The sequence below is a fragment of the Pseudorasbora parva genome, chromosome 9 (assembly GCF_024679245.1).
Source record: "Pseudorasbora parva isolate DD20220531a chromosome 9, ASM2467924v1, whole genome shotgun sequence".
NCBI lineage: Eukaryota > Metazoa > Chordata > Actinopteri > Cypriniformes > Gobionidae > Pseudorasbora > Pseudorasbora parva.
In genome coordinates, this window is record NC_090180.1 from 2,661,501 (window position 1) to 2,675,318 (window position 13,818).

At 38.3% G+C, this 13,818-nt stretch overlaps 1 protein-coding gene across 2 annotated transcripts in view; it reads left to right on the plus strand.

Moving 5' to 3' along the window:
• The window catches only part of brinp2 (bone morphogenetic protein/retinoic acid inducible neural-specific 2), a 217,395-nt gene extending 213,098 nt beyond the window's left edge, over positions 1–4,297 (plus strand). For both annotated transcript variants that reach the window (XM_067453480.1, XM_067453482.1), the window contains exon 8: positions 1,828–4,297. In XM_067453480.1, the coding sequence (XP_067309581.1) occupies positions 1,828–2,947 (1,120 nt within the window). In that variant the 3' untranslated portion in view covers positions 2,948–4,297. The remainder of the gene's footprint in view (positions 1–1,827) is intronic.
• The last annotated feature ends 9,521 nt before the right edge of the window (positions 4,298–13,818 follow it).

A 13,818-nucleotide genomic window follows, 5' to 3' on the forward strand; every position in this document is an offset into this window, starting at 1 on the left:
CGGCAGCCATATTGCGCCAGAACGCCCACCACACACCAGCTGATTGGTGGAGAGGAGACAGAGTGATTAAGCTAATCAGGATATTGCATCTTGATTTTAAGAGTTGTTAGATATATAGACCAGAAACAAGACAGAATTACTAAGTAAGGAGCATTTTTCAGCAGTGTAAACCCTGTCATTCTTTCAGGAACGACTGATGTCTGTAATTATCACATTCTCTCTCGCAGGACTCTGGGTTTCCGGCTCAACAAAGCCCAGTCTCTGTTATACTGCAGCGAGCATTTCAATCAGAAACAAGATTATTTTTCTCACCCCATTGGCAGATCATTTTGCCTGTTTAAAGCAAAAACTCACTTCATTTAGATTTTTCAAATATCTTATATCTTACTTATCTAGTAAATGCATCTTGATTTTAAGTAGGGGTGATCCCTAATAGTCGAAGATTCGATGCATCGACATGAATGAACGGATTCGAGCACTGACCTCATGGTTGAATTTTCGCGGGTGTTATGAAACGAGGATCATATCATTTTGCCAATATGGGGGTGCTCAATATTAGTGTTATAAAGACGTGTCGCTGCTTTTAAAATTCGAACACATGTACATCGATGGCGGCATTCGACACCTGTCCGCGGCGATTAAACATATATTTCCCTCAAATCGTGAATGTACTTACTGATATCACCCTGTGCTACAAGATACACTCATCGTACAGCTCTTCTGTCAGAAGTTGATTCAAAATTGAGCTCGCGTGTATAATTTATAATGTTCACGTCTGCCTGGTGTGAGATCCTGAGACACGGCGCTGAGCTTCAGTCCGGTGTGCGACCCCCTTTAGGCACAATCGGCCTAAGAACGTGCATATAAACGCACTCAAAGTGTTCTTTTCCTCTCTAGGCAGGTTTTTTTTTTTTAGGTTTATTTATCAAAATGTTCTTTTATATCCACAACTTTCCTGCAAGTGTTAGTGAGCGTCGCCATGACACTCGATACTTCCGGTTGACGGTATCTCAGTTCCAGTTTAGCGCACACAACAGTTATGTTGCTCACACCAGTCCCGCATGGACGGAAGGTAACTCTCGCGTGGTTCATAAGAACAGCCAAGCCTACCACACAGTGGCAAAATGTCTGCGCCGCATAACTCAGATGAACCGCTTAGTGCTACAGATATTAGTAAGTTCTTGTAAGATAGTCAGATCCATGCGACCATCTGGGACATGTGATCATTTTGCCAGAAGCGTTGTTGTAATAGTCTACTCCTGAATCCTCATAATACAACCAACGTTTAGCTGATAACAGTACAGACTAATGTAAACCGGAAGTTCGTTACCGGCGTGTTCTACGTTGCCATAGCGATCATGGGAAAGGTCAGAGTTCGGGAAAGTTGTGGATATTTGTGTGATGTTCTGTGTTTTAAGAGAACGGTTGAGAGAACGGTTCATTTGTGAATGTGTAGTGTAGCCTAGTTTTGATTCCTTTATTAAAAGTGGTGGCTGTGTGCCGTGTGTAAAGTAAAATAAAAATAGTCTTAGCCTCCTGCTGACTAGTGTCCTGCCCTTCCCAACCCGTTTATACCGTTTATTTTTCACGGTCTATGGTTTACACACACACAGATGATTCGACTATCGGTCGATCATAGAGAGATTCGAAAATTCTGATTCGAATGTTTAAATCCTTAGTCGGGCACACCTCTAATTTTAAGAGTTAAATATTTAGACTAGAAACAAGACTGAATTACTGAGTAAGAAGAGCGTTTTTTTTTTTTTTTTTGCAATGTAAAGCCCTGTAATTCTTTCAGGAACTAATCATACACATTCTCTGTTGCAGGACTCTGGGTTTTTGGCTCACCAAAGCCCAGTCTCTGTTGTACTGCAGCGAGCATGGCATGCACGGCACATTCTCCGAGGAAGTGCAGGGATGCATCTGCGCCTCAGAGCCCCGCGCGGTCTGCCAGGGCACCGTGCCATGTAAAGTGGATGAGGGAACCCTATGCTCGTCCTGCGCCCCGGATAACATCACCCGCTGTGGCTCATGCCTCCCCGGCAGCATCCTCCATTTGGGCTTATGCCGGCCCAACATCGCCAACTCTCTGGATCATTACATCAACTTTGACTTTGATATGCCGGACGCAGAGCTGCGTTATCTCCTCCAAAGGCTTGATAGCCGCATGGAGGTCCATGCCATCTATATAAGCAACGACGTGCGTCTAGGCAGCTGGTTTAACCCAGCCTGGAGGAAGCGTATGCTGCTCACCCTCAAGAGCAACAAGAACAAGTCCAACCTCATCCATATGCTGATGGGGATCTCTTTCCAGATCTGTTCCACCAAGAACAGCACGCTGGAACCCGTGCCTGCTATCTATGTCAACCCTTTCGGGGGAAGCCACTCTGAAAGTTGGTTTATGCCTGTAAATCAGCAGGAGTTCCCAGATTGGGAAAGAACTAAATTGGATGCATCGCTCCAGTGCTATAACTGGACCATCCCTCTTGGGAGCAAGTGGAAGTCCTTTTTCGAAACAGTCCACATTTACCTGCGCAGTCGCGTCATTACTGACGATCCCACCGTTAACGAGACTCTATTTTACGAGCCGCTTGACCTGGATGATCACTCGGCCAACTTGGGCTACATGAAAATCAACAGTTTGAAGGTCTTTGGCTACAGCATGCACTTTGATCCGGAAGGAATCAAAGACCTGATCCTGCAGTTGGACTATCCGTACACGCAGGGATCCCAAGATTCGGCGTTCCTGATGCTTTTGGAGATGAGAGACCGCATAAACCGGCTTTCTCCGCCCGGAGCCCAGCCGTTGGACCTCTTCTCCTGCCTGCTGAGGCACAGGCTCAAGCTTTCATCCAGCGAGGTGGTGCGAATTCGGGAAGCGCTCCAAAGTTTTAACGCCAAGCTCCCCAACTCCACCGAGCCAGAACTCAGCCAGCTGTGCAGCTAGCTCAAATGAGCCCATTTCGGCCTGCCAGTGAGAATGTATTTGTAAATGTGATGAGAGAGTGAGAGAGAGAGAACGGGAAAAGAAATGTAATGTGTAAATGTTTTGTGGATAAGATTGTCTTTGAACCCTCTTCCTTTGGGCGGAAATTGTAAGAAGCAGATTTTTTGATTGTAGCTGATACGGGAGCTTACCGTGTGGAAGTTGGCAGAATATTCCCTCGCTGGGAAAACCTTGTTGGATCTAGCCTACAGTCAAACCTACATAGTGTCTTTGAGTAAGGCTCCTTTTGAGACAATGGGGAGTTTTCTTAAGTGGACTGCCTACATGATCCATGAAAAAGAAGATTTCGAGTCAGAATGCATACCTATGGTTTCAGTGTGCTCTAGTTTTGCGGATGTCATCTCTTGAGATGGAGAAGAATCGACAATACGAAGTCTATTCCGGTGTAAAGTATCGGAGCACAGTGGTCCAACGGTTATAACAATCAGCAAAGATTCAAATTTATGCTTTTCTATTTTATCTGGAGTTGCAAATCCTGTATTGTGAGATCTGTATATCTGTATTTAATGTGGGACTGAATTGCCAGAATGTTGGATATAAATTTATTTGTATTCACCCTGTAAAAAAAAAAAAAAATGCAGGTCTCCAATTGAACATTTTCCAGCGATTGATTACATCTAAAAATAAAAAAAAATGTGGCCTAATTTAATTTCTTAGAATTAAATTGCATCAATTCACAGAAACTCAATTTGGCCAAATGGAAAATTTAGATGCGATCAGTCACTAGAAAATCTTCAATTGGAGACCTGATTTTTTTTTATTTTTCAGTGCAGAGATGTTGCTAAACCAAAAGGTAAACATGATAGAAAACCCAATGGTGAAATTTCTTTACAGGTTTTTTTTAAATGTTTATTGGAATCTCTTTTAACCTTTTGGTTATGATACACGCTTACAATATTTTTTTGAGGGGAGGGGAAAATGTTGGCTGCTTAGTAAATACTGCTCATTTCATTCAAAACGTGAAAAGCTTCACATTAATTATTGGAGATATACTGATAAACACCCATATTTGTACTTTTTGAAAGTGCAAAGACCAAAAAAAAAAAAAAAAACTTAAAAAAACACACTTTAACACAAAACAATTGCCTTATGAAGTCTCTGTTCTAATATCAAAGCACACTTGTGTCTCTCTCTTTCAGAAAAAAAGCTCTTCTCTTTCTTTTTTCCTCTATATGCTTAATTCTGATTTCAGTGACCTCTAATCTGTAAATGTCCATTTTTAATTGACGTATTATATGAGGAGTGCATTACGTGTCATCTATGTGCAAATACAGAGTTACCTTTACATCATCTGGCTGATTCAATAGCTTTGTTTTCTACGACCTGCTTTTCTATTAGACATATGCTGAAACGACATTAATTCATTTTAGTATCTCTACATCTGGAGGCAATTATTTCCACTCAGCATTTAATAACCGTACATGTACTGCTTAAGTGTTCTTGATTAAGTTGCTTGGGTTGTCAACACAAACAGCCGCAGAATTACAGCCTTTGACAACACAGAGCATTTATTACTGCATTTTGTATAAAACTGGAATGTGTGGAAATATCTGTGAAAATTGCGTGTATGCATCAACATAAAAAACGATCAGTTTTCTGTCAAGATAAGATGGATCGCTCAATATACGAGGAGCAACTTTTACAGTGTGAGGTAAAAGACACCGAATAAAAAAAGTGCAATTTATGCTGTTGTCATGTAGGACCTTCACATAGTCTGTCTCAATATATATGCGACTCAACTGCAAAAGGGGGAAAAATTCTTGCTAAATTCAGAAGATGGAAATCACTGAGTCTGTAAATATAAGTTGCTTATCTTAATGTCTAAGAGAGGAATCGGTTTTCACCCTTCAACAAATTGTCAAGACAGTGAAGGGCGTCTAATCAATCACAACAGCCCTATGGGAACTGACATGGCCTCCCTCTTGAGAAGGCATAAACAATCTGAATATTTCCTGATTTATTATGTCTAAACTGTCTGAATTTACAATGTTTTTAGAGAAACGCTTTATAATAACTTTTATGAAGTCATAAACTAAACATATATATACACCGTACACTACTGTTCAAAAGTGTGGGGTTGGAAAAGGCTGCATTTATTTGATCAAAAATACAGAAAATATTTCAAAAATAATGGTTTTCTATTTTAAAATGTAATTTATTCCTGTGATGACATTTTCAGCTTCATTACTCTTCAGTGTCAAACGTTCCTTCAGAGATCATTTTAATATGGTGCGCAAGAAACATTTCTTATTATTATCAATGTTGAATAATATTTTGTGGAAACCATGATTTTTTTTTCAGGAGTCAACAGCATTTATCTGAAATACTTTGTAATATTGTAAATGTCTTTATTGTCACAATTAAATTAAAGCATACTTGCTGAATAAAGAAAAAAAAATGACCCCAAACTTCTGAACTGTAGCGTATATGTAAAGTTAATATGTACAATTATCAGTGTTAAAAAGTCATATTTGAAGCATTGCTTAAAAAATTATGATATAAAAAGTTATTAAATAGTGTCATCTTTTTATCTCATGGATATGTGAGATATAAATCTTGGGTTAATATCTCACTATTTTGTACTTGGAGTTTAGAGATTGGAGTTTGTTTGTTTTTTTATCCTCCAATCTAATATATTTCTGATTAAAATAGCTCCAGCCATCGTGGTCTCATTCTTGTTTATGTGCACAGTTGACTGAGAAAGCTATTAGATTTTTCTGTGCAAAGGCATGAGATGAAAATTATTTACCACGGCTCCGACCATCGACTGAATGTGTGTATTGTAATACACTCTTGTTTCAAATTGAACGTACTTGTTTGTCTAATCCAGGCATCTTTTGGATTCCAGTTTTCAGTGTTTAAGTTTTTCTGTAGCACATTTGATGTGAGCTTGCACTCAATGCTCTTCTTTTGAAGCTTTACCTTCAAAACAGGCCAGACAGCTCTCAGATTCTTTACTGTAACACTTACAAGCAGCCTTGTTTATTTCATTTCTTCTTCTTCGGAAATTCACCAAGGGTTTAATTCTGATTTTGCTTCTCAGATACACAAGATTCTGCTTTTCTAGAAACATGTAAAACGTGACCTACTTTCAGGCTTTCTCTGCACGCCGTTTCAGTGACTTATAAATAAAATGTGAGGTTTTTCAGTAAAACGTTTGAAAACCAGCCTTCATTAGCATTCTTCGGGGGGGAAATCTTCTAATGTGCACATTAATGCTGCACGAAAGGGGTAAAAAAAAATTATTTGTAGTGAAATCATTGCATTAATTACTTTCAGCCTGTAGTAATTTACTGAGCATGCTCTGAAACAAAATGTTGTCATGCGAATCCACTTCTGTGCTGCAGGTAGTCAGACACAAATGTATCTGTACAGCATCCCAGACAGCTTTACCATGCTGTAAACATCAAGTGACTGAAATTATATCTCTACCATTTCATAAACAGTGGTGGCGAAATCATTATGCTTGTACATCCAGCGATTTATGAGTAATGTTCAATAAGATTTAATCTCAGAGGGGTCAGCCCAAGGTCCTGCCTTCAGCCTCCATGCATTGCCATAGTAGGACATATGGGACATTTCTTTTCTTTCTTTTTCTTCTTTTTTTTTGAGTGGTAACAATGTCCAGAACCAAAGTGCTGAATGTAAATAGTTTTTACTGCATCCATTTCTATGAGAGACAATATAGCTCAGTTACGAGCGTGAGGGTGCCAGCATGAAATATTGCAGAGGTGATTCTGTACAGAGTCAGATATGGGTGATGTGGCCGTGAAATGAAACATAACCTATATACTCTTAAAACTATCTCTCTCTCTCTCTCTCTCTCTCTCTCTCTCTCTCTCTCTCTCTCTCTCTCTCTCTCTCTCTCTCTCTCTCTCTCTCTCTCTCTCTCTCTCTCTCTCTCTCTCTCTCTCTCTCTCTCTCTCTCTCTCTCTCTCTCTCTCTCCTCTCTCTCTCTCTCTCTCTCTCTCTCTCTCTCTCTCTCTCTCTCTCTCTGTTTTAACAAGATGTAAATGTTCTTATATGAATTAATAAAAGGAAGAAGCATTCTTTTCCCCATCATGGAGTCTCTAATAATTCTTTACTGGGTAAGTGCCATCTATTTTCTACCATGAGAGCTTACTCTATTATCTGTTATACAGACAACATTAAAATATCAAATTTAGCCTGCAGAGTGCATTGTTTTTCCAATCAAACTCATCATTTACTTTTATAGAGATAAAGTAAAGTTTTAATAGTTTTTAGAATAGCAGTTTATTTAAAGTAAAGTCTGTGTTCAGAGGGTTGTCCCTTATTCCGATTTAATTTATTGGATGCGCTCTATTATGCAGCATTCAGGCTCTCTGGAGAAAAATACTTCCATTACATTTTTGTTACAAAAAAAAAGAAGAAAAAAAAGTATTGGCACACTCCTCAAATCCCTGAGTTCAGGTGTTCGATCACTTCATGGCCACAGGTGTATAAATCAAGCTCTAGGCCTGCAGACGCTTCTACACACATTAGTGAAAGAATGGGTCGCTCTCAGGAGCTCAGTGAAACTCAAGCGTGGGGCCGTGATAGGCCTGACACCTGTGCAATAAGTCCATTCTGACATTTCCTCACTACTAAATATTCCACCTTCAACTGTTAGTGGGATTATAACAAAGTGGAAGCGATTGGAACAACAGCAACTCAGCCACGAAATGATAGGCCACGTAAAATCCCAGAGAGGGTCCAGCGCATGCTGAGGGTCACAGTGCGCAGAATCATCAACTTACTGCAGAGTCAACAGCTCCAGACCTCCAGACTTCTGTGGCCTTCAGATGAGCTCTAGAACAGCGTAGAGAGCTTATGGAATGGGTTTCCATGGCCGAGCAGCTCATCCAAGCCTACATCACCAAGAGCAATGCAAAGCGTGGGATGCAGTGGAGTAAAGCAGCCGCCACTGGACTCTAGAGCAGTGAGACGTGTTCTCTGGAGCGACCAATCACGCTTCAGTCTGACAATCCCATGACGAGTCTGGGATTAGCTATTGCCAGGAGAACGGGACTTGCCTGACTGCATTGTGCCAAATGTAATGTTTGTGGAGGGGTGGATTATGGTGTGGGGTTGTTTTTCAGGGGTTGGGCTTGGCCCTTAGTTCCAGTGAAAGGAACTCTTAATGCTTCACCAAGACATTTTGGACAAATTCATGCTCCCAATTTTGTGGAACAGTTTGGGGACGGCCCTCCTGTCCCAACATGACTGCGCTCCAGTGCACAAAGCATCGGCCCATAAAGACACAGATGAGCGAGTTTGGTGTGGAGGAACTTGACTGGCCTGCACAGAGTCCTGAGCTCAACCCGATAGAACAGCTTTGGGATGAATTAGAGTGGAGACTGAGAGCCAGGCCTTCTCGTCCAACATCAGTGCCTGACCTCACAGATGAGCTTCTAGAAGAATGGGCAAAAATTCATATCCACTGCACATTAAACCCTAGAGACTACAAATGGGATATCATTAAAGTTCATGTGCATGTAAAGGCAGGTGTCCCAAACCTTTAGGGAATATAGTGTACCTATACACTATTCCACTGCAGACTACTAGTGGCAGTAAAACACCAATAACTTGAATTCATTGTCAGACAAATTATGATTACAGGGGCATTACAATCATTCCTTTCACAATAGTTATGAAATCTTTTACCATGACGGATGATTTGTAAACTAATTCATGTTGGCATCACATAAATAGCTCCATAATATGGCTTGACTGGCATAATAAACTTGCTTGTTAACTCGCCTGGTACTACATTGCGCATCGATGCAGAGTGATCGGGTACGAGTCCCGTGAAATACAAAAGAGCTCACAGACTTATAAAGACAAGCTACAGGGGCATGGTTACTTCAGCAAATGCATTGTTTTATAAATGTATTTATTATGCTTGCTTTTGTTAGAGTGGGGATCAGTGTATGCCAGGGGTGTCCAATCCTGATCCTGCACAGTTCAGCTCCAACCCCAATTAAACACACCTGAAGATAGATCTTACAACTTCTAGGCAGATGAGTTGAGGCAAGTTGGAGGACATTTTCTACAGGACAGCGAGGAGCAGGTGTGGATGGGGCAAAACCTAAAGCAGGGTTAGTTGTAACACACATGGTTTAAACATTTCAGTAACACTTTATTTTAAGGTTCAGTTATTAACTATTCACTAGTTGCTTATTATCATGCATATTACTAGGATATTGTCTGTTTATTAGCACTTATAAAGCACATATTAATGCCTTATTCTGCATGACCTTATTCTACATCCCTTAATCCGACCCAATACCTAAACTTAACCGCTACAAAAACTACCTTACTAACTATTAATAAGCAGTAAATTAGGAGTTTATTGAGGCAAAAGTCATAGTTAATAGTGAATGTGTTCCCCATAATAAAGTGTTACCGTTTTAGTTTATCTTATATATATTTTTTATTACATAAGATAAAATTATGTCATACGGTCATGTTACCTCACCTATGGGGCATGCTGTCACATTTCACTTCCATTCTTTCAGGGTAAATCAAGAAAAAAGTATACACTGTATTAATGAATCAAAACACATAAGTGAACTATACGTGTGAAATGAATGTGGGGGGGAATAAATACTCTGAACCTTAAGTGGATTTACACAAACTGAGAAAGTCAAAAAGCTTATTTTTTAAATGTGATATGTGATCGGATGGATAGCACATTAACCTTTTAGCACAGATTTGCTTTTAGCACCACTCACTCAACATTTATTTTCCAAACCGCAGCAATATGTACAGTAAAATGATTTTATAAAGCCTTTTCACATTCATTCATTTTGGATAAAACTGACCGTGCCTTTACCGCCACTCACTGTACATTTCACTTTTGAAAGTCCCATGAAACATGCACAAAGCAGCATAATATAAATATCATCACAGTAATGCTTTTCAATGAGCTTGGGTTGATGTTACACTATAGCAAACAGGAAACAGCATTGCTATTCCGATTTGATTTTAAAGGTGCACTATGCAACTTTTCGTCCACTGGAGGGCACCTATTCTAAACGGCTCGCGAGTACCGGGACTTTTATTATGACGGGACAGGACACTTCCGCTTTTTCTGGTCAGGTAAAGCAGCTATTTTTATCATATCAGATACATTTAGGGGGCCAAGGGTTTCGGCCATCCGTCCTCTCTCTTCCCTGAACTGAAATTAAGTAGTGGGCTGTACTTTCCACACGATTGACATCAGGTTCAAGTACGCCCACAAGCCGTGCGAGTTATTCGTGTATCGCAGGTCGGCTGGTGGTTATGTTGCCCCCATACCGCCTCCCATGGCCGAGACTGGTATTACGACTCCTGTCGGGCCGGGGCTAGTAATGCTACTGCTAATTAAGGTTAATATCTCTGCAGCACTATAACTTGACATTTTATTAATGGCATCATCGCCCTTATTTCTGCTCATTCTTTTGATGTGTGTAGGTCATTTTTTGGATATTTTTACACATGGCACCTTTAAGGAAATATTTAGCATAAAATTCAAAATTTTATAAAATAAAAATAATTGACCTGAAAAGGTTTTTCCAAGACAAACTTTGAATGTTCATAAAACGTTTGGAGGTTGAATTTTGACATTTCATTTTCGAGAATGCTGTTATTTGTTAAATTTCTTCTAAATGTAATTCAGTAAATTCGATGTAATTTGGTCATTTAATTTAACTTCCGGATTTAAACCAAATTGCACTCATGAAATCAAAGTTATGAATTGAAAGGGAGCCAGTTCTTCAGTTCTGAATTTTGCACAACCCTGCTGAGTTAACATTATTTGTTTAGTATCCTATTGAACTCTGAGATATTCCCAATGCTAATCCTCAGGAGCAATGATGATTCTCTTTCAGGTTTTAGGACTACAAACTGAAAATGAAATGTAAGGGGCGAAAACTGCTGTGTATGGCTGTATGTTTATGAGAGAGTACATTTTGAACTCAGTCACTTCTTCATACTGACTCCATATGTCCCTGCTCAAACAGAAATCCTGTGAGGAACCAAGAAGATAAGCAAGTCAGGGAGTTCAAAATATAATCTGACTTCAACACACCACACCGCAGAGCAAATAAATTCTTCCCGATTCTCCTCCAGTGTACGTTTGAGGATTCAAAGGCAGATAAAGACACACCACAAACCGGTTTAGCACAACAGAGAACAGGAAGAAAGTTAACAAGACAGGTTTCCATGGGCATTGAGGGTGGATACACCTGCCTAGTTTATTTGTTCCCTCTAAAACGGAGGATTTAAAGAAATGAAAAGGTCGACTCTGGTAGAGGAACAGGAGGAATTGGCACGCCAGCTTCCTCAGCTTCTGCAGAGATGTGTGAATCGATAAGATGGTCGGGGGTTGACAGAATGACAGCAACTGGAGTCCTGAAGGACATCCTGTGAGGGAGACGAAAAGAGGACGGGTAGAAGAGAATCTGACAGGACACTTTAATGAATAGCAATTATTTTTCAAAAGAAACCGCTCTGTGGGTTGTAATGCTGAAATCCGTTTCCCACTTGAGGAATAAAGATGTGACTTGCTGCTCAGTCCAACGGGAGGTTTAAAGTAGGAGGAGAAACCTGACACCGAGGGTAAAAGTCCAGATCAATGAGTCATTTTGAAGAAAATCTCTTTTACTGGCACTGAAATATCACAATGTTCTAATAGATTTGTCCTTATCTGTTTTTAACTTAAAATCTGGTTTTAACATAAAATGTATGGCTTTTTTTTTTATCCACAGAATAAAGTGGTTTGGAACGACATGATAGGGTTGTAAAACGTATTTGTACCAAACCATTGCTGTTCTTTAATGTGGCGTGACTGATCACTGTATATGTGAGTGAGCGCGATCATCTCGTCATAGTCAGAGAATAAACATGAATGAACATCTGAAGGTGTGTTGAGGATACGTCACAACTCACTGAAACGCATCATATGTGGTGTAATCGCTCAATCAGTGTTTCAACGGCGGACAGACGTCAATAAAACAGCTTGAGAACAATGACCTGTAGCATCACATTTACCTCAGAAGTCCTTCAGTTTCCACAGCTGTGAGTTCACTAGAGGAATCAACTCTTTCACTGAATATATGACCTATATTAGCCTATATATTCACTATATTAGCCTATATATTCACTATATTAGCCTATATATTCACTATATTAGCCTATATATTCACTATATTAGCCTATATATTCACTACATTAGCCTATATATTCACTACATTAGCCTATATATTCACTATATTAGCCTATATATTCACTATATTAGCCTATATATTCACTATATTAGCCTATATCAGGGCTATTCAAATCTTACCCTGGAGGGCCAATGCGGTGCAGAGTTTCGCTCCAACCCTGATCAAACACACCCACCTGTGATTTTCTAATGATCCTGAAGACATTGATTAGCATGTTCAGGTGTGTTTGATTAGGGTTGGAGCTAAACTCTGCACCGCATTGGCCCTCCAGGGTAAGATTTGAATAGCCCTGGCCTATATATTCACTATATTAGCCTATATATTCACTATATTAGCCTATATATTCACTATATTAGCCTATATATTCACTATATTAGCCTATATATTCACTATATTAGCCTATATATTCACTATATTAGCCTATATATTCACTATATTAGCCTATATATTCACTATATTAGCCTATATATTCATTATATTAGCCTATATATTCACGATATTAGCCTATATATTCACTATATTAGCCTATATATTCACTATATTAGCCTATTTATTCACTACATTAGCCTATATATTCACTATGTGAGCCTATATATTCATTATATTAGCCTATATATTCATTATATTAGCCTATATATTCACTATATTAGCCTATATATTCATTATATTAGCCTATATATTCATTATATTAGCCTATATATTCACTATATTAGCCTATATATTCACTATATTAGCCTATATATTCATTATATTAGCCTATATATTCATTATATTAGCCTATATATTCACTATATTAGCCTATATATTCACTATATTAGCCTATATATTCACTATATTAGCCTATATATTCACTATATTAGCCTATATATTCTCTATATTAGCCTATATATTCATTATATTAGCCTATATATTCACTATATTAGCCTATATATTCATTATATTAGCCTATATATTCACTACATTAGCCTATATATTCATTATATTAGCCTATATATTCACTATATTAGCCTATATATTCACTATATTAGCCTATATATTCACTATATTAGCCTATATATTCACTATATTAGCCTATATATTCACTATATTAGCCTATATATTCTCTATATTAGCCTATATATTCACTATATTAGCCTATATATTCATTATATTAGCCTATATATTCACGATATTAGCCTATATATTCACTATATTAGCCTATATATTCTCTATATTAGCCTATTTATTCACTACATTAGCCTATATATTCACTATGTGAGCCTATATATTCATTATATTAGCCTATATATTCATTATATTAGCCTATATATTCACTATATTAGCCTATATATTCATTATATTAGCCTATATATTCATTATATTAGCCTATATATTCACTATATTAGCCTATATATTCACTATATTAGCCTATATATTCATTATATTAGCCTATATATTCATTATATTAGCCTATATATTCACTATATTAGCCTATATATTCACTATATTAGCCTATATATTCACTATATTAGCCTATATATTCACTATATTAGCCTATATATTCTCTATATTAGCCTATATATTCATTATATTAGCCTATATATTCACTATATTAGCCTATAT